Source organism: Oncorhynchus nerka, linkage group LG5, assembly GCF_034236695.1.
Source record: "Oncorhynchus nerka isolate Pitt River linkage group LG5, Oner_Uvic_2.0, whole genome shotgun sequence".
NCBI lineage: Eukaryota > Metazoa > Chordata > Actinopteri > Salmoniformes > Salmonidae > Oncorhynchus > Oncorhynchus nerka.
In genome coordinates, this window is record NC_088400.1 from 8,308,832 (window position 1) to 8,329,379 (window position 20,548).

The window sequence follows — 20,548 nt, forward strand, 5'->3', positions numbered from 1 at the left end:
TTACATCAGGTCCCTAGTCTTATGTTGAGGTCACATCAGGTCCCTAGTCTTATGTTGAGGCTGAGGTTACATCAGGTCCCTAGTCTTATGTTGAGGTCACATCAGGTCCCTAGTCTTATGTTGAGGTTACATCAGGTCCCTAGTCTTATGTTGAGGTCACATCAGGTCCCTAGTCTTATGTTGAGGCTGAGGTCACATCAGGTCCCTAGTCTTATGTTGAGGCTGAGGTTACATCAGGTCCCTAGTCTTATGTTGAGGTTACATCAGGTCCCTAGTCTTATGTTGAGGTTACATCAGGTCCCTAGTCTTATGTTGAGGTTACATCAGGTCCCTAGTCTTATGTTGAGGCTGAGGTTACATCAGGTCCCTAGTCTTATGTTGAGGTCACATCAGGTCCCTAGTCTTATGTTGAGGTTACATCAGGTCCCTAGTCTTATGTTGAGGTCACATCAGGTCCCTAGTCTTATGTTGAGGCTGAGGTCACATCAGGTCCCTAGTCTTATGTTGAGGCTGAGGCTACATCAGGTCCCTAGTCTTATGTTGAGGCTGAGGCTACATCAGGTCCCTAGTCTTATGTTGAGGCTGAGGCTACATCAGGTCCCTAGTCTTATGTTAAGGCTGAGGCTACATCAGGTCCCTAGTCTTATGTTAAGGCTGAGGCTACATCAGGTCCCTAGTCTTATGTTGAGGCTGAGGCTACATCAGGTCCCTAGTCTTATGTTAAGGCTGAGGCTACATCAGGTCCCTAGTCTTATGTTAAGGCTGAGGCTACATCAGGTCCCTAGTCTTATGTTGAGGCTGAGGTTACATCAGGTCCCTAGTCTTATGTTAAGGCTGAGGCTACATCAGGTCCCTAGTCTTATGTTAAGGCTGAGGCTACATCAGGTCCCTAGTCTTATGTTGAGGCTGAGGTTACATCAGGTCCCTAGTCTTATGTTAAGGCTGAGGTTACATTTAACATACGTAGTTGTTTGAAAAGTTAATATTTAAGAAAATATTGTTGATTTTCATTTGACCTACACCTGTAAGATGCATTTAGTTCCTCTGTTAAAATTATCATTAATTAGATGTCAAATGTTATCTGGGGGGGGGGGGGAAGAGGCATTTTAACAGCTTTAAGATGTAAGCCTATGTGTAAATTATTCACGTTCGCATAATTACTTAGATAAGATCTTAAAGAACTTAAAGCAAATAGCAGCGGTTTCTTGAAGCTCTTAATCGCATGGCTAACACGAGTTGTTGTATGTTAAATAGTTCATTATAAACCGGGTGGTTTGAGTCCTGAATGCTGATTGGCTGACAGCCGTGGTTTATCAGACCATATACCACAGCTATGACAAAACATGTATTTTTACTGCTCTAATTACATTGATAACCAGTTTATAATCACAATAAGGCACGAGGGGTTTGTGATACATGGCCAATATACCACGGCTAAGGGCTGTATGCAGGTACTCCACGTTGCGTCATGCCTAAGAACAGCCCTTAGCCGTGGTATATTGGCCATATACCACATCCCCTCGTGCCTTATTGCTTAAAAAGGATATAATCGTGTTACTCTCCATGTAGATTGCAAAGCCCTCAAGGAAGAACAACTGAAAGAGAAACATAGCTTTAGTGTAAACAAAGGGTTTATTGCAAATGTGCATTTTGTATCCATTACATCCTTTAAAAAATATATACCTGTTTCATGGACACAATACAGCAACAATACCCAACGTTTATCAAAAAAACAAAACATTACTGCTAACAAGAGTTCTCCCTGTGAACGATGTACACATGGTCCAGGTTGCTTGGTTTCGTTTGGAGTAGTAATGAGACAAAGTATTTGGTAGTTAGAAAACACAAAAGTCCATTGTGGAACTGTGGTATTCCTCTTCTGGAGATAGGCACTAGGAGTCATGCCATTGATTCAAGTTGAGGTTGGTATCTGAACACGCAGAACATGCCTGCTAGGTCAGGATCGCATTCACAGCCTTTAGAGAAAAAAATCAGCTGCTCAAATTCATCTCCAGCCCACTACTCTGAACATGTTAGTCAAATGTACAGAACTAGGCATTCTGGGTAGTAGATACTTCCATCCCCATAATAAATCATTTAACTGAACAGTTACAACGCTCCTATTAACAAGTATTCCATTTTGTTCAGAATCAGAAGAAAAGTAAAATAGCAGGCTTTTCCCCCATAAGCAACACAACCCAACTGCAGAGAATACAAGTAATGATGATCTGAATCATGATTATGGCAATCAGTTATCGGCAGTGAGGTTGAGATAGAGAAGCAACAAGCCTCTCTTTCTCCAGCAACAGTCCAGGAGGATCTCCTAGATCCTCCTTCTCCTCTACTCGCTGTACTGGAGCTCAGGTTTGGTTTCCCCCCGAAGACACGTTGCTTCTTCTTAAGGAATATTGACGGAGAATATCAGTAGATGGTGGCAGGTGGAAACAGTCACAAGATAGTAGAGATACTGTCTGACTCCTCAGAACTTGTACTGTCAGAAGAAGAAATACACAGGCGGGGGGGGGGGGTCTAGCAGAGACTGGAAGGCCGTCTCTCTGTCTGTCTTGGAGAATATTTCCTTTTTCCTTGGCTGGACCTGGAGAGGTAAGCTGGAGGACGGGCCACCCTGGCGTGGAGAGGCATCCCCAGGATCAGATCCCCGGGCCAACCCTGTCTTTTAGCCCTCTCCCCCCTCTGTAGCAGGGGTGGTAGAGAATGGCTGAAGGGGTGGCCCTCCTGTCCCCAGAAGGCCGGAGCCTCCCCTCTGTAGCAGGGGTGGTAGAGAATGGCTGAAGGGGTTGGCCCTCCTGGCCCCAGAAGGCCGGAGCCTCCCCTCTGTCCCAATGCAAGCGTTCTCCGGCTGGCTACATGTGAGCCCTCTCGTTTAGAGCTTTTGTCTAAAGAGAAATAGTCTAGATGTCGTAGGAAAGGCTCATCTTAGCTTATAGCTTCAGCCTCTAGCCGCTAGTTAGAGCGCCTTTCCACGTGCTCCGTTGTGTTTCATCGTCTGTTACAGCTTCACTGAAGTTGGCAGCGACGATTAGTTTACAACTGTCCAAGGCAGAACCACCTACACAGCAGAGCCAGCGCTGATGTGGCAGGACTGGTCAGGGTTATGGAGTCCAATCTGGGCCTGTTGCTGGTACTGCTGAGCCTGCTGCTGGTACTGGTTGTCCAGCCGCAGGGGGACCAGAGCGTCTGAGTCGGACGGAACCCGTTCGCGGAAGCTCTCCATCTGTTCTGGACTGGCCAGGTTCTTCAGAAGGCTGTTCTCGCGTTCTAGCTGGTTGTTCTTCTCAGCCAGCTCTCGGATCTGCTCCTTGAGGATCTCCACTTCCTCCCTGACTGCATACATCAGGTGGTTCTTCACCAGATCCTAAGATAGGAGAGAAGGAATGAGATCTACTGTTAGAGACGTGTGTTTAGAGAGAGAGAGAGTTCTGTACAACTCATACAAACTAAATGTATCCATTTAGGCTGATTTAAAGCATAATCTTTAACCTACTGTAGCTTACAAACACTTGTGGGTAACAGGCCATATGAATACAGAGATTTGTACCCATATGGCCTGTATTAAGGTCTAAAGTTTATCAGTAAACTAAATATTTAATAGTCCGACTGCTGTACCTGTCTGACTCAGAACGCAGCAGAAAGAACATAGTCACATGCCACATCACATGCCACCCAATGCTGCAGGCACGTATAGTTCCTTCTCTCTAGTATCCCTGCATATTGTAAATATGGTATTTCAACTGACTTTTTAGTATACTTACTTACTTAGTGTATTTCATGTGTTTTTAGTATACTTACTTACTTAGTGTATTTCATGTGTTTTTAGTATACTTACTTACTTAGTGTATTTCATGTGTTTTTAGTATACTTACTTACTTAGTGTATTTCATGTGTTTTTAGTATACTTACTTACTTAGTGTATTACATGTGTTTTTAGTATACTTACTTACTTAGTGTATTTCATGTGTTTTTAGTATACTTACTTACTTAGTGTATTTCATGTGTTTTTAGTATACTTACTTACTTAGTGTATTTCATGTGTTTTTAGTATACTTACTTACTTAGTGTATTTCTTGTGTTTGTTTTTTTGGTTCTAGTAATACATTGTTATTGATTATTGAATTGTTGGGTTTTGAGTTTGCAAGAAAGGCATTTCACTCTATTTGTGCCTGGGACATTAAAACCTGAAGCTTCTACTGTACTATTTGATTAATTTCACCTTTATTTAACCAGGTTGGCCAGTTGAGAACAAGTTCTCTTTTACAACTGCGACCTGGCCATGATAATATACTTACGTAGTTGACTAAAGATTAGTCTACTATGCTTACCAACGTACTGTAAATGATTACTACGGGCATAGTGCATGAACGTGGTGGGATATAGAATAGCCCAGTCTACTTTTATTGATTTATCATGATGATGATGATATGAATGATAAAGTGTATAATGGTGCTTGTGATACATACCATGGCCTGTTCTATCTTGTTGTCAATGGCAACAACGCTAGCACCTGAGGCACTGTGGAGGAGAGAAGAAGAGATGCCATAAGTCAACATATCAAATCAATGCATTTAGATCATAACGAACAAACGGGCGGCCTAGTAAGTCCCAGCAGACTGTATGCTCTCATGCTGACGCCAGACTGCCTTTATGGCACCAAGATACAATTTAGTCTTTTTTTTTTTTTTTTTTTACGCAATTGCCATGTAATGCCATCATCACAAATGTTTGTTTACTTTGTGATTAGGCTATTTCTGTCCACGAATGAACCTTGCTACGACTCTGAACCTATTTTACATTGGACATGTGTATGAAATAACCTGTCTGCACCACCCCTTGACCTACAATTCCGTATTTTTTATTTTGCAACCTAGCTAACTAGATACATTGTTGCGCGTTGCAAAGGATGACATAATATCTAGATTGTTTGAATATACTCAATCCACTCCATCTCCATCTACCCACCCGGAGGATACATGCCGCAGGCTGGAGTCAAATGCCATTACTCAGACTGCACAGCATTACGGTATTTCTAATGATATCATAACGAATACCGGCATAAACGGGATTTGTTTAGTCTACTTGCAAATAAATACATATGACTATCTCAATCTCGAATTACAACAATTTTGATTAAATATTTTAATGAAATCTATTACGCACAAATGACGCATCAGTAGCACACTAAATCCAGTGCGGTTATCTTATTTACCTGTTGTCGAGTTTAACAGACACCACATCTCCTCCTACTAACGAGGAGAAGAAGGAGATGCTGAAGTTATGCAACTGATAGACAGCAACCTCCATTGGTGTTTTGAAGATCTCCGTACTCATGTTCAGCAGTAGACCCGTTTGTATAATGCTTCTCGCCACGTTTGCGACTGGTTGAGTAGATAAATCTACCTAGATAGATACCAATCCGGGGTTACTGTATTCAGTTTAATCAACTCGACTGACTGCACGACTCGATTCGGTTGCTTTTGTTGTGAGTTGAGCTGTGCGTTAAGGTTGATGTCGGTGATAGGAGGCACGTTAAGTTTCAGCGAGTGAATCTATTTCTGCCACCGGGGGGCCTTTATAGTTTAACTGAATCCTGACGTCACCTGACGCCAGAATACATTATGCAAATCCGCCGTGGAGTGAGTTCCCATCTGCCCCCTTTTCTGACCCGTTTTTGAACTCCTTCAAACACAGTAGGAACTCAGTTGTCCCGCAGACCGAATTCATTTACACCTTAAAGCAAATAGGCTAAATAAATGTTTCTTAAAATGTTTCTTTATGCGTATTTTTTTTTGAGTAAATGGTTTTGGTTGTATAACATGTCATATACAGACTATGAATAATTTGGCTTGTTTATTTCGTTGTTGTTTTACATCAGCTGAAAATACGTATTATAGGCCTCGTATACCTATTAAATGCAATTTTTCCATTCAATCGTTAATTTGTCAGTGACCATGTGCAACAAACTGTATGGAGATATTATGAAACAAAGCCAATAGAGGCAAACTAGAATCTGGATATATTGAATGCACTACTAACGTGTGTATTATTGGTTTATAACAGGATGTTGACATAATGTTTGTTGTTTTGAGTTTTGATTTTGCAGGTGTAATAGTAGAAGACATAGTGCGGCATGTACAAAAGGAAGTTTTGGGGAACTCCTTATCCATAAGGGTACTTTTCCAACCATTGCAAGGCTCTGGTTATTTTCCATCGTTTCCTCTAGAACTCTGCTTCCCCTTGGTGGCCGAGAGTTGAAATTGTTCATAATATTTACGGGTGTTATATTTTTAGGAGGACAAATAACGAGCCTACTTGGGGAGCGTTTTTTGGATTTTTGAACAATGGAATTAAATATATTAGAGTTAATTTGTAATACGCAATGTGGCTTTGTTGTCCTAAAAGATCCTCACTATCAGGCAAGAGTTTCAGCATAAGGACATCTTATAGAGGTCAATACTGTCATACATAGCTCTACCCAGTGCATGCACCATACTAGCTGCCTTGTTGCTATGGGCTTTCACTGCATAGCAACACAGTTATAACTTTAACACCTCCAACACCCATTTGTGTTGCTAATTTCAGTTCATATAAGACACACACACAAAAAAAGTGTACTGTCAACCATTTTGTGAGGAAAGACATCATTTATCTGTAACCCTCTGATCTAATTAGCAAGGTGAGACTCCAGTTTAGCAAGGTGAGACTCCAGTTTAGCAAGGTGAGACTCCAGTTTAGCAAGGTGAGACTCCAGTTTAGCAAGGTGAGACTCCAGTTTAGCAAGGTGAGACTCCAGTTTGGCAAGGTGAGACTCCAGTTTGGCAAGGTGAGACTCCAGTTTGGCAAGGTGAGACTCCAGTTTAGCAAGGTGAGACTCCAGTTTAGCAAGGTGAGACTCCAGTTTAGCAAGGTGAGACTCCAGTTTGGTCTGGACACCAACCAGATCTCACAGAGCCTTGTTGAATGTATTAGTATCAATGGTACCTGTCACTAGTGATTTCACGCTGTGCTGTGGAGCTACCAGGCTTAGTACCCAACAGGGCTGTGGAAACGGCTAACTGTGTCCCAACTGGCACTCTATTCCCTATTTAGTGCACTACTTTTGACCAGGGGCCCATAGGGTAGTGCACTACTGTTGACCAAGACCCATAGGGTAGTGCACCACTGTTGACCAGGCCCCATAGGGTAGTGCACTACTTTAGACCAGGGTCCCATAGGGTAGTGCACTACTGTTGACCAGGGGCCCATAGGGTAGTGCACTACTGTTGACCAGGGGCCCATAAGGTAGTGCACTACTGTTGACCAGGGGCCCATAGGGTAGTGCACTACTTTAGACCAGGGTCCCATAGTGTAGTGCACTACTGTTGACCAGGGCCCATAGGGTAGTGCACTACTGTTGACCAGGGGCCCATAGGGTAGTGCACTACTGTTGACCAGGGGCCCATAGGGTAGTGCACTACTGTTGACCAGGACGCATAGGGTAGTGCACTACTGTTGACCAGGGGCCCATAGTGCCAGTTGCAGCCCTAGTGTTGACCAGGGGCCCATAGTGCCAGTTGCAGCCCTAGTGTTGACCAGGGGCCCATAGTGCCAGTTGCAGCCCTAGTGTAGTACATCTATTGTCTCTGGTTGGAAACACACTGGGGCAGCCTTTCTTAAAGTGAGGGACCTGTTAATGGTGAGTCACGACGTGTCAGAATAAATGTATCATTATTTTCAGGAATTTATTTGGCCAAGTGCAACTGCGGTCTCTGTTCAGTGCGTTCTCTGCTTAGCAGCGGTCTCTGCTCAGTTTGGCAGCTGTGTGAGTGGGAGAGGGAGATGCCCTTGTGCTTCGCGGTTTACCAGATCTTTTTTTTCTGGAGTTTTCTTGAAGATCGCTCCGCGACACACCACAGCAGACGCTACGCTGTAGACCACTGACTTGTCATTCCCACTCGCCAAATGGACTCACGCTGCAGCGCTGTCGTTCCACAGCAGACGCTGCGCTGTAAACCACTGACTTGTCATTCCCACTCGCCAAATGGACTCACGCTCGCCACAAGTTCTGACTGAGCTCAATCGTCATGAAAAGCCAATACACCGATGAGATTCTCTGTCTTTCATACAAACTTTGAGAATTAACGAGGAGCTCCAACAATGTGTTTTGTGCGGAGAAGTGCTTAGTAATGAGTCAATCAAAACCAACCAATTCATATAACGACACGTCCTGACCAAAAATCCACAGCATGACAGTGTACACGGGGAATTCTTTCAGAACAGGGCAGAATGCTTCAGGAAACAGAGATTCAGGAAACAGAGCTTCAGGAAACAGGGATTCAGGAAACAGGGTTTTCAGGAAACAGGGCTTCAGGAAACAGGGATTCAGGAAACAGGACTTCGGGAAACAGGGGTTCAGGAAACAGGGCTTCGGGAAACAGGGGTTCAGGAAACAGGGCTTCGGGAAACAGGGGTTCAGGAAACAGAGCTTCAGGAAACAGAGCTTCAGGAAACAGAGCTTCAGGAAACAGGAATTCAGGAAACAGAGCTTCAGGAAACAGAGCTTCAGGAAACAGGGATTCAGGAAACAGAGCTTCAGGAAACAGGGATTCAGGAAACAGGGCTTCAGGAAACAGGGATTCAGGAAACAGAGCTTCAGGAAACAGGGATTCAGGAAACAGGGCTTCAGGAAACAGGGCTTCAGGAAACAGGGATTCAGGAAACAGTGCTTCGACAGTAGAAAAGTAAGTCAACTAGCAAGGCATTGTTGTCATTTTATAGAAGGCAACGATAAGCAGAAATAAGGGAGTACTCTCTCATAGTAGTATATGTGAGTTTCTCTTTCAAACAATCCCCTGGCCTTGTACACAGCTAATAGCTAATGTTAGCCCCCCAAAAAACAGCAACAGCTCCAACCTAGACTTTCTTTCAACAATAATTTCTACAGTAAGATCTACAGTAGGCCTGATCATTTCTACAGTAAGATGTACAGAAGGCCTGATCATTTCTACAGTAAGATCTACAGTAGGCCTGATCATTGTTCATCTGTACTGTTACTTAGAGTTTCACTATCATAAAGCCTGTGTGTGTGTGTGTTTTGTTACTCGTCTGTGTGATGGGATCAATCCTTTCATTCCAGTTCAGAAATCAAATGATTTATTGAATTGTAACGGCAACAGCTCCAACATAGACAGATATGTAAGAGATTTTAATGGGGGAAATATACATGAATAGTTATGTATATGGCTATTTCATTGTTCTTTGTCACAGGGGTCATGGCTTAGTACTGGTATTTTAAACAGGTGTATTGTACTGTTTCCAATCTAAATACTGGAGGGAGAGAGAGGGACAGAGAGAGGGAGAGGGGGAAAGAGAGAGGGATAGTGAGAGGGAGAGAGAGAAAGAGAGCGGGGGGGTGGAGAAGGAGAGAGAGAGAGGGACAGCGAGAAGGACAAAGAGAGAGAGGGGGGGGGGGGTGTATTTCTTATACCTCACACCATGAGAATGTAAACAAAGTACTGGTGTTTGACCAACAATGAGTCCTACTGTTTATATTCTCCTCAGTCATATTACCCTGAGTCTTCCTACTGTTTATATTCTCCTCAGTCATATTACCCTGAGTCCTACTGTTTATATTCTCCTCAGTCATATTACCCTGAGTCTTCCTACTGTTTATATTCTCCTCAGTCATATTACCCTGAGTCCTACTGTTTATATTCTCCTGTCCTATTACCCTGAGTCCTACTGTTTATATTCTCCTCAGTCATATTACCCTGAGTCCTACTGTTTATATTCTCCTCAGTCATATTACCCTGAGTCCTACTGTTTATATTCTCCTGTCCTATTACCCTGAGTCATACTGTTTATATTCTCCTCAGTCATATTACCCTGAGTCTTCATACTGTTTATATTCTCCTCAGTCATATTACCCTGAGTCCTACTGTTTATATTCTCCTCAGTCATATTACCCTGAGTCCTACTGTTTATATTCTCCTCAGTCATATTACCCTGAGTCCTACTGTTTATATTCTCCTCAGTCATATTACCCTGAGTCCTACTGTTTATATTCTCCTGTCCTATTACCCTGAGTCCTACTGTTTATATTCTCCTCAGTCATATTACCCTGAGTCCTACTGTTTATATTCTCCTCAGTCATATTACCCTGAGTCCTACTGTTTATATTCTCCTCAGTCATATTACCCTGAGTCCTACTGTTTATATTCTCCTCAGTCATATTACCCTGAGTCCTACTGTTTATATTCTCCTGTCATATTACCCTGAGTCCTACTGTTTATATTCTCCTCAGTCATATTACCCTGAGTCCTACTGTTTATATTCTCCTCAGTCATATTACCCTGAGTCCTACTGTTTATATTCTCCTGTCATATTACCCTGAGTCTTCCTACTGTTTATATTCTCCTCAGTCATATTACCCTGAGTCTTCCTACTGTTTATATTCTCCTCAGTCATATTACCCTCAGTCTTCCTAGCGTTTATATGCTATAAGGGAAACTGTCAGCCAGCGTCCATTGAGATAAGTGTGCTCCAGCCTAAAGGGACCAGCAGGATCCATGACTCATTCAGAGCCTCCCAAAGGGCAGTATATTTCCCCATAATGCACTACTTTTGACCAGGGCACATAGGACTCTGCTCATAAATAGAGCACTTTACAGGGAAAAGGGTGCCATTTGGTACACATCCCTGAATCTATGAGTCATGATACAGCCAGTTAGGGGTTGAGCCAGACTTTCCATCAGATGTCCTGGTCGGAGAGCCAAGCAAAACACATTCTAACAATTTAGTCTCTCCGTATCTCTCATCTGGATCCCCATGGTGAACTCCTGAGGCACATGGCTTTGGGACCCCATGGTGACATCCAGAGGCCCAAGGCTTTGGATCCCCATGGTGACCTCCAGAGGCCCAAGGCTTTGGATACCAATGGTGACCTCCAGAGGCCCAAGGCTTTGGGACCCCATGGTGACCTCCAGTGGCCCAAGGCTTTGGATCCCCATGCTTACCTCCAGAGGCCCAAGGCTTTGGGACCCCATGGTGACCTCCAGTGGCCCAAGGCTTTGGATCCCCATGGTGACCTCCAGAGGCCCAAGGCTTTGGGACCCCATGGTGACCTCCAGAGGCCCAAGGCTTTGGCAATGTGTACTTTCCAAATAATGCACTACTTTTGACCAGAGCAGGGCTTTGGATCCCCATGGTGACCTCCAGAGGCCCAAGGCTTTGGTCAAAAGTAGTGCACTATTATTTTTAGGGCGTAGCCTAGAATATCTATTCGCCTCTGGAGGTCAGCATGGGGTCCCAACGCCTTGGCCCTCTGTAGCACAGAGGAATTATGAGTTTCACATTACGTGGAAAAATCATCAGACAGACCATGGAGTATATGGAATATCCTGTGCTTAGCATTCATGGGAGAAATCACAACTACTCATCCTGAAGGTAAGCCTCTACGATGCAGAGAATAGCATAAACGCATGAACTGACAAGTGGGAGTGAGACATACAATGAAAACCAAATCACAAGCCATCAGTTTGTCACATAGAGAAAAGGAGGGGGGGAGATGTCTCTGACAGACTCTTCTTCTCTGTAAACATAATGCGTGGTCTTCACCCATAGACAATGGACCCACTGTCCTACTGGCAACAAAACAAGGGTCTAAGAAAGAATAATAAGGACAGTTTTTCCCCTTTCTAATCAAACAGAATGGTTCAGTATTTTATATACAGACATAAGTATTTTAGTATGCTATACATCCAGCCTTCCAGACCAATTTGATTAAATGTTATAGAGGAGTAGGACTTCCCCAGTGTTTATTAACCTGTTACAAACCAACCAAATGTCAACCTGCCCTACTATTCCTGCCAGTCCCTGTACCTCCTCAACAAACCAACCAAATGTCAACCTGCCCTACTATTCCTGCCAGTCCCTGTACCTCCTCAACAAACCAACCAAATGTCAACCTGCCCTACTATTCCTGCCAGTCCCTGTACCTCCTCAACAAACCAACCAAATGTCAACCTGCCCTACTATTCCTGCCAGTCCCTGTACCTCCTCAACAAACCAACCAAATGTCAACCTGCCCTACTATTCCTGCCAGTCCCTCTACCTCCTCAACAAACCAACCAAATGTCAACCTGCCCTACTATTCCTGCCAGTCCCTGTACCTCCTCAACAAACCAACCAAATGTCAACCTGCCCTACTATTCCTGCCAGTCCCTGTACCTCCTCAACAAACCAACCAAATGTCAACCTGCCCTACTATTCCTGCCAGTCCCTGTACCTCCTCAACAAACCAACCAAATGTCAACCTGCCCTACTATTCCTGCCAGTCCCTGTACCTCCTCAACAAACCAACCAAATGTCAACCTGCCATACTATTCCTGCCAGTCCCTGTACCTCCTCAACAAACCAACCAAATGTCAACCTGCCCTACTATTCCTGCCAGTCCCTCTACCTCCTCAACAAACCAACCAAATGTCAACCTGCCCTACTATTCCTGCCAGTCCCTGTACCTCCTCAACAAACCAACCAAATGTCAACCTGCCCTACTATTCCTGCCAGTCCCTGTACCTCCTCAACAAACCAACCAAATGTCAACCTGCCCTACTATTCCTGCCAGTCCCTGTACCTCCTCAACAAACCAACCAAATGTCAACCTGCCCTACTATTCCTGCCAGTCCCTGTACCTCCTCAACAAACCAACCAAATGTCAACCTGCCCTACTATTCCTGCCAGTCCCTGTACCTCCTCAACAAACCAACCAAATGTCAACCTGCCCTACTATTCCTGCCAGTCCCTGTACCTCTTCAACAAACCAACCAATCACCTTTCTCTTGACAACGTAATGACAACATTCAACCATCCACACGCTCCAAAAAAGGTTCTGAACACATGCCGAACGTGCTCCGACCACCACTTACCGCCGATACCCCCTCTGGGACAGACTAGGTGAGTAGGGGGGTTGGTAGTGGTAGTTCATGGCTCTCGCAACGCTACTCAGACGCCTCTGTGTCTGCAGTGGGGCTGGGACGGCAGCAGGCGGCTCGGCTAGTCGCTGGATGGTTAGCTGGGCTGGCCCAGGGGATGGGAGAGGTGGTCTGCTTCTGCCCTGGCTAGGGAGTGGGACAACGCGAGGACGCGACCGACAGGCTCCCATCCCAATGACCAACAAACGAATGAGAGGATAGTGGAGAGACAGGGATGCTTTCACTGTTCTGTTATTCACCATTGTTTCTGTTTTTGTCAGCGATCTCTCTCAAAACACAAAGAGAAAACTGACGAGGATACCTCTGGATGTGGGCCAAAGCCTACGCACAACGCAGCACACAGTGGCACTCATCGTGTGATGTTCCAGGGCCGTATTAGCCCATACCATCATCAACCATTGTCACACAACAGCTGTCCTTGCACTGAATGTGAACCTCATTTACAACGAGGGAAAATTCTTTAATCTGAAACATTTCTAAAACGGTTTTAATGTCTTGAGTACTGATGGAATCTGTTGTGCAACAGACTGGAGTAAATCTTCTCTAACTGTCTCAGAGAAGCATAACTAATCGTCATGACGATCTCTATTGTTGAATGAAACCCTGTTTGTGTTTGTAATGAAACACGAGTCATTAATTGTTCTGTGACATGGAACATGTAGCCAAGCACTGCAGTATGTTGGGTCTGACCGAGTGGCACAGCGGTCTAAGGCACTGCATCACAGTGCTAGAGGCGTCCTTACAGACCACGGTTCAATTCCATGCTGTATCACAACATGTGTTAATGTGTTACTGTGGGAGGTCAACAGGGCTTTCCTTCCACACCCCTGGTAATACATGTGTTACTGTGGGAGGTGGTGTGACCAGGTGCCTGATTGATAGCTATAGGAAAGGTTTGGTAGTTAGCCAGACCTTCTAAAACCTGAGGCACAAAAATGACAGACCTCTTGAAACTGTCTCTCAGTATTATGACAGACCCCTTGAAACTGTCTCTCAGTGTTATAGCAGACCTCTTGAAACTGTCTCTCAGTATTATGACAGACCTCTTGAAACTGTCTCTCAGTATTATAGCAGACCTCTTGAAACTGTCTCTCAGTGTTATAGCAGACCTCTTGAAACTGTCTCTCAGTGTTATAGCAGACCTCTTGAAACTGTCTCTCAGTGTTATAGCAGACCTCTTGAAACTGTCTCTCAGTGTTATAGCAGACCTCTTGAAACTGTCTCTCAGTGTTATAGCAGACCTCTTGAAACTGTCTCTCAGTATTATAGCAGACCTCTTGAAACTGTCTCTCAGTGTTATAGCAGACCTCTTGAAACTGTCTCTCAGTGTTATAGCAGACCTCTTGAAACTGTCTCTCAGTGTTATAGCAGACCTCTTGAAACTGTCTCTCAGTGTTATAGCAGACCTCTTGAAACTGTCTCTCAGTATTATAGCAGACCTCTTGAAACTGTCTCTCAGTGTTATAGCAGACCTCTTGAAACTGTCTCTCAGTATTATAGCAGACCTCTTGAAACTGTCTCTCAGTGTTATAGCAGACCTCTTGAAACTGTCTCTCAGTGTTATAGCAGACCTCTTGAAACTGTCTCTCAGTGTTATAGCAGACCTCTTGAAACTGTCTCTCAGTATTATAGCAGACCTCTTGAAACTGTGTCTCAGTATTATAGCAGACCTCTTGAAACTGTCTCTCAGTGTTATAGCAGACCTCTTGAAACTGTCTCTCAGTGTTATAGCAGACATCTCTAAACTGTCTCTCAGTATTATAGCAGACCTCTTGAAACTGTCTCTCAGTGTTATAGCAGACCTCTTGAAACTGTCTCTCAGTGTTATAGCAGACCTCTTGAAACTGTCTCTCAGTGTTATAGCAGACATCTCTAAACTGTCTCTCAGTATTATAGCAGACCTCTTGAAACTGTCTCTCAGTGTTATAGCAGACATCTCTAAACTGTCTCTCAGTGTTATAGCAGACCTCTTGAAACTGTCTCTCAGTGTTATAGCAGACCTCTTGAAACTGTCTCTCAGTGTTATAGCAGACCTCTTGAAACTGTCTCTCAGTATTATGTAAGACACAGTATAAACTATTAGATATATGTCAGATAATGTCAGATAATGTCAGATATAAACTGTAGCTAGATTGACATTTGACTCGTCATTCTGAATGATGTTGATCACACACTGTGATCCCACATGACATATTGTAATGCAGACTAATGACACACATATCCACACGGATATTTCCTGACATGGTGTGCATACAGGGACAGATCAATGGTAATTCCCTGGGAAATGTCAAGGTTGTCTCAAGGAGTGAGTCAATCCAGTTTGACAGAAATGGGGCGTGCTCGGTTTCCTTTGGCACTCTTTCGTACCTGGGCAAAATGCTAAGACAAATGTAGAGAGATTTATTGTACTGTGGAAGGACTGTTCGTACCTGTTACAGTTGTTATTCACATTTAAAACAAGCTGAAGCAGGACATCGTGTCAAAAACAAGGGCTTTACATGACACAAGGTTGAAGACGATACTTTGTGTCAGTCTTGTTGGTCCATAGAGTATCTGTAGAAACCATCAACTGAGCTGTGGCAGGTCAACAGGGCTTTCCTTCCACACCCCTGGTAATTCATGTGTTACTGTGGCAGGTCAACAGGGCTTTCCTTCCACACCCCTGGTAATTCATGTGTTACTGTGGCAGGTCAACAGGGCTTTCCTTCCACACCCCTGGTAATTCATGTGTTACTGTGGCAGGTCAACAGGTCTTTCCTTCCACACCCCTGGTAATTCATGTGTTACTGTGGCAGGTCAACAGGGCTTTCCTTCCACACCCCTGGTAATTCATGTGTTACTGTGGCAGGTCAACAGGGCTTTCCTTCCACACCCCTGGTAATTCATGTGTTACTGTGGCAGGTCAACAGGGCTTTCCTTCCACACCCCTGGTAATTAATGTGTTACTGTGGGAGGTCAACAGGGCTTTCCTTCCACCCCCTGGTAATTCATGTGTTACTGTGGGAGGTGGTGTGACCAGGTGCCTGATTGATAGCTATAGGAAAGGTTAGGTTTTAGAAGGTCTGGCTAACTACCAGAGGCACAAAAGTGACATACCTCTTGAAACTGTCTCTCAGTGTTATAGCAGACCTCTTGAAACTGTCTCTCAGTGTTACAGCAGACCTCTTGAAACTGTCTCTCAATATTATAGCAGACCTCTTGAAACTGTCTCTCAGTATTATAGCAGACCTCTTGAAACTGTCTCTCAGTGTTATAGCAGACCTCTTGAAACTGTCTCTCAGTGTTATAGCAGACCTCTTGAAACTGTCTCTCAGTATTATAGCAGACCTCTTGAAACTGTCTCTCAGTGTTATAGCAGACCTCTTGAAACTGTCTCTCAGTATTATAGCAGACCTCTTGAAACTGTCTCTCAGTGTTATAGCAGACCTCTTGAAACTGTCTCTCAGTATTATAGCAGACCTCTTGAAACGGTCTCTCAGTGTTATAGCAGACCTCTTGAAACTGTCTCTCAGTGTTATAGCAGACCTCTTGAAACTGTCTCTCAGTATTATAGCAGACCTCTTGAAACTGTCTCTCAGTGTTATAGCAGACCTCTTGAAACTGTCTCTCAGTGTTATAGCAGACCTCTTGAAACTGTCTCTCAGTGTTATAGCAGACCTCTTGAAACTGTCTCTCAGTGTTATAGCAGACCTCTTGAAACTGTCTCTCAGTGTTATAGCAGACCTCTTGAAACTGTCTCTCAGTATTATAGCAGACCTCTTGAAACTGTCTCTCAGTATAGCAGACCTCTTGAAACTGTCTCTCAGACCTCTTGAAACTGTCTCTCAGTGTTATAGCAGACCTCTTGAAACTGTCTCTCAGTGTTATAGCAGACCTCTTGAAACTGTCTCTCAGTGTTATAGCAGACCTCTTGAAACTCTTGAAACTGTCTCTCAGTGTTATAGCAGACCTCTTGAAACTGTCTCTCAGTGTTATAGCAGACCTCTTGAAACTGTCTCTCAGTGTTATAGCAGACCTCTTGAAACTGTCTCTCAGTTATGACATCTCTAAACTGTCTCTCAGTGTTATAGCAGACCTCTTGAAACTGTCTCTCAGTATAATAGCAGACCTCTTGAAACTGTCTCTCAGTGTTATAGCAGACCTCTTGAAACTGTCTCTCAGTGTTATAGCAGACCTCTTGAAACTGTCTCTCAGTATTATAGCAGACCTCTTGAAACTGTCTCTCAGTATTATAGCAGACCTCTTGAAACTGTCTCTCAGTGTTATAGCAGACCTCTTGAAACTGTCTCTCAGTGTTATAGCAGACCTCTTGAAACTGTCTCTCAGTGTTATGAAACTGTCTCTCAGAGCAGACCTCTTGAAACTGTCTCTCAGTATTATAGCAGACCTCTTGAAACTGTCTCTCAGTGTTATAGCAGACCTCTTGAAACTGTCTCTCAGTGTTATAGCAGACCTCTTGAAACTGTCTCTCAGTGTAATAGCAGACCTCTTGAAACTGTCTCTCAGTGTTATAGCAGACCTCTTGAAACTGTCTCTCAGTGTTATAGCAGACCTCTTGAAACTGTCTCTCAGTGTTATAGCAGACCTCTTGAAACTGTCTCTCAGTGTTATAGCAGACCTCTTGAAACTGTCTCTCAGTATAATAGCAGACCTCTTGAAACTGTCTCTCAGTATTATAGCAGACCTCTTGAAACTGTCTCTCAGTGTTATGCCTCCGAAGCAGTTGTCATATTTCAAGTTCAAGTCTTTGATATTCAATTTTTTGGGAAGTAAGATACAGTATAAACTATTAGATATATGTCAGATAATGTCAGATATAAACTGTAGCTAGATAGAGATTTGACACATCATTCAGAATGATGATGATCACACACTGTGATCCCACAGTCCCAACACATTGTAATACAGACTAATGAAACAGATATGTTTCCTGACATGGTGGGAAGTCAAGGACAGATCAATGCTATTCCCCTGGAACTAGTCAATCTCATCTCCCTGGTAAATCCCTCTCTCTGTTGGTGGTCTGTCAATACGGCTGGGAACAGTCCTTGTCATGTCCGAAAGGGGCAGATAACGGTGCCATTTGCAATACAATCATAGTTTGGAGGAAAAATGACAAGGACTGTTCCCAGCTGTATTGACAGACCTCCGACAGAGAGAGGGAGTTACCAGGGAGATGAGATAGACTAGTTCCAGGGGAATACCATTGATCTGTCCCTTGATCTGTCCCAAATGGCCTAGTAGAATAGGGTGCCGGTTTGGACACACCCTGTGTCTGTACCTTTAGTGAGTTAGGAATGTGTGTCACAAGCAACCAGGCATCAGACCAGACAGTGAACCACTCTGGTTGTTAGCACATCTGTGTTAAACAACAACCAAGTCACTCTTCACAAAGAGACACTGTTCGCAACACCCAAGTCACTCTACACAAAGAGAAACTGTTAGCAACACCCAAGTCACTCTTCACAAAGAGACACTGTTAGCAACACCCAAGTCACTCTTCACAAAGAGACACTCTCCGGTTGGTGAAACGTCTCTGTTAGCAACACCCAAGTCACTCTACACAAAGAGACACTCTCCGGTTGGTGAAACGTCTCTGTTAGCAACACCCAAGTCACTCTACACAAAGAGACACTCTCCGGTTGGTGAAACGTCTCTGTTAGCAACACCCAAGTCACTCTACACAAAGAGACACTGTTAGCAACACCCAAGTCACTCTACACAAAGAGACACTGTTAGCAACACCCAAGTCACTCTACACAAAGATACACTGTTAGCAACACCCAAGTCACTCTACACAAAGAGACACTGTTAGCAACACCCAAGTCACTCTACACAAAGAGACACTGTTAACAACACCCAAGTCACTCTACACAAAGAGACACTGTTAGCAACACCCAAGTCACTCTTCACAAAGAGACACTGTTAGCAACACCCAAGTCACTCTTCACAAAGAGACACTGTTAGCAACACCCAAGTCACTCTACACAAAGAGACACTGTTAGCAACACCCAAGTCACTCTTCACAAAGAGACACTGTTAGCAACACCCAAGTCACTCTTCACAATGAGACACTGTTAGCAACACCCAAGTCACTCTTCACAAAGAGACTCTGTTAGCAACACCCAAGTCACTCTTCACAAAGAGACTCTGTTAGCAACATCCAAGTCACTCTTCACAAAGAGACACTGTTAGCAACACCCAAGTCACTCTTCACAATGAGACACTGTTAGCAACACCCAAGTCACTCTTCACAAAGAGACACTGTTAGCAACACCCAAGTCACTCTTCACAATGAGACACTGTTAGCAACACCCAAGTCACTCTTCACAAAGAGACACTGTTAGCAACACCCAAGTCACTCTTCACAAAGAGACACTGTTAACAACACCCAAGTCACTCTACACAAAGAGACACTGTTAGCAACACCCAAGTCACTCTTCACAAAGAGACACTGTTAGCAACACCCAAGTCACTCTACACAAAGAGACACTGTTAGCAACACCCAAGTCACTCTACACAAAGAGACACTGTTAGCAACACCCAAGTCACTCTACACAAAGAGACACTGTTAGCAACACCCAAGTCACTCTACACAAAGAGACACTGTTAGCAACACCCAAGTCACTCTACACAAAGAGACACTGTTAGCAACACCCAAGTCACTCTACACAAAGAGACACTGTTAGCAACACCCAAGTCACTCTTCACAATGAGACACTGTTAGCAACACCCAAGTCACTCTTCACAAAGAGACACTGTTAGCAACACCCAAGTCACTCTTCACAATGAGACACTGTTAGCAACACCCAAGTCACTCTTCACAAAGAGACACTGTTAGCAACACCCAAGTCACTCTTCACAAAGAGACACTGTTAACAACACCCAAGTCACTCTACACAAAGAGACACTGTTAGCAACACCCAAGTCACTCTTCACAAAGAGACACTGTTAGCAACACCACAAAAGTCACTCTACACAAAGAGACACTGTTAGCAACACCCAAGTCACTCTACACAAAGAGACACTGTTAGCAACACCCAAGTCACTCTACACAAAGAGACACTGTTAGCAACACCCAAGTCACTCTACACAAAGAGACACTGTTAGCAACACCCAAGTCACTCTACACAAAGAGACACTGTTAGCAACACCCAAGTCACTCTACACAAAGAGACACTGTTAGCAACACCCAAGTCACTCTTCACAAAGAGACACTGTTAGCAACACCCAAGTCACTCTTCACAAAGAGACACTGTTAGCAACACCCAAGTCACTCTACACAAAGAGACTCTGTTAGCAACACCCAAGTCACTCTTCACAAAGAGACACTGTTAGCAACACCCAAGTCACTCTACACAAAGAGACACTGTTAGCAACACCCAAGTCACTCTACACAAAGAGACACTGTTAGCAACACCCAAGTCACTCTACACAAAGAGACACTGTTAGCAACACCCAAGTCACTCTTCACAAACAGACACTCTCCGGTTGGTGAAACGTCTCTGTTAGCAACACCCAAGTCACTCTTCACGAAGAGTCACTCTCCAGTTGGTGAAACG

General features: G+C 44.0%; 1 protein-coding gene across 2 annotated transcripts in view; it reads right to left on the bottom strand.

The window, feature by feature from the left end:
• Positions 1-1,613: 1,613 nt before the first annotated feature.
• The window catches only part of LOC115126171 (TSC22 domain family protein 3-like), a 75,825-nt gene continuing 56,890 nt past the window's right edge, over positions 1,614-20,548 (bottom strand). The window contains exons 1-3 of one of the 2 annotated variants that reach the window (XM_029655783.2): positions 5,225-5,740; positions 4,479-4,530; positions 1,614-3,376 (exon numbers count right to left, since the gene is read on the bottom strand). In XM_029655783.2, the coding sequence (XP_029511643.1) occupies positions 3,071-3,376; positions 4,479-4,530; positions 5,225-5,346 (480 nt within the window). In that variant the 5' untranslated portion in view covers positions 5,347-5,740 and the 3' untranslated portion in view covers positions 1,614-3,070. Of the gene's footprint in view, positions 3,377-4,478; positions 4,531-5,224; positions 5,741-20,548 lie in introns of those variants that run through there. The other variant, XM_065018306.1, reaches the window with a different exon arrangement.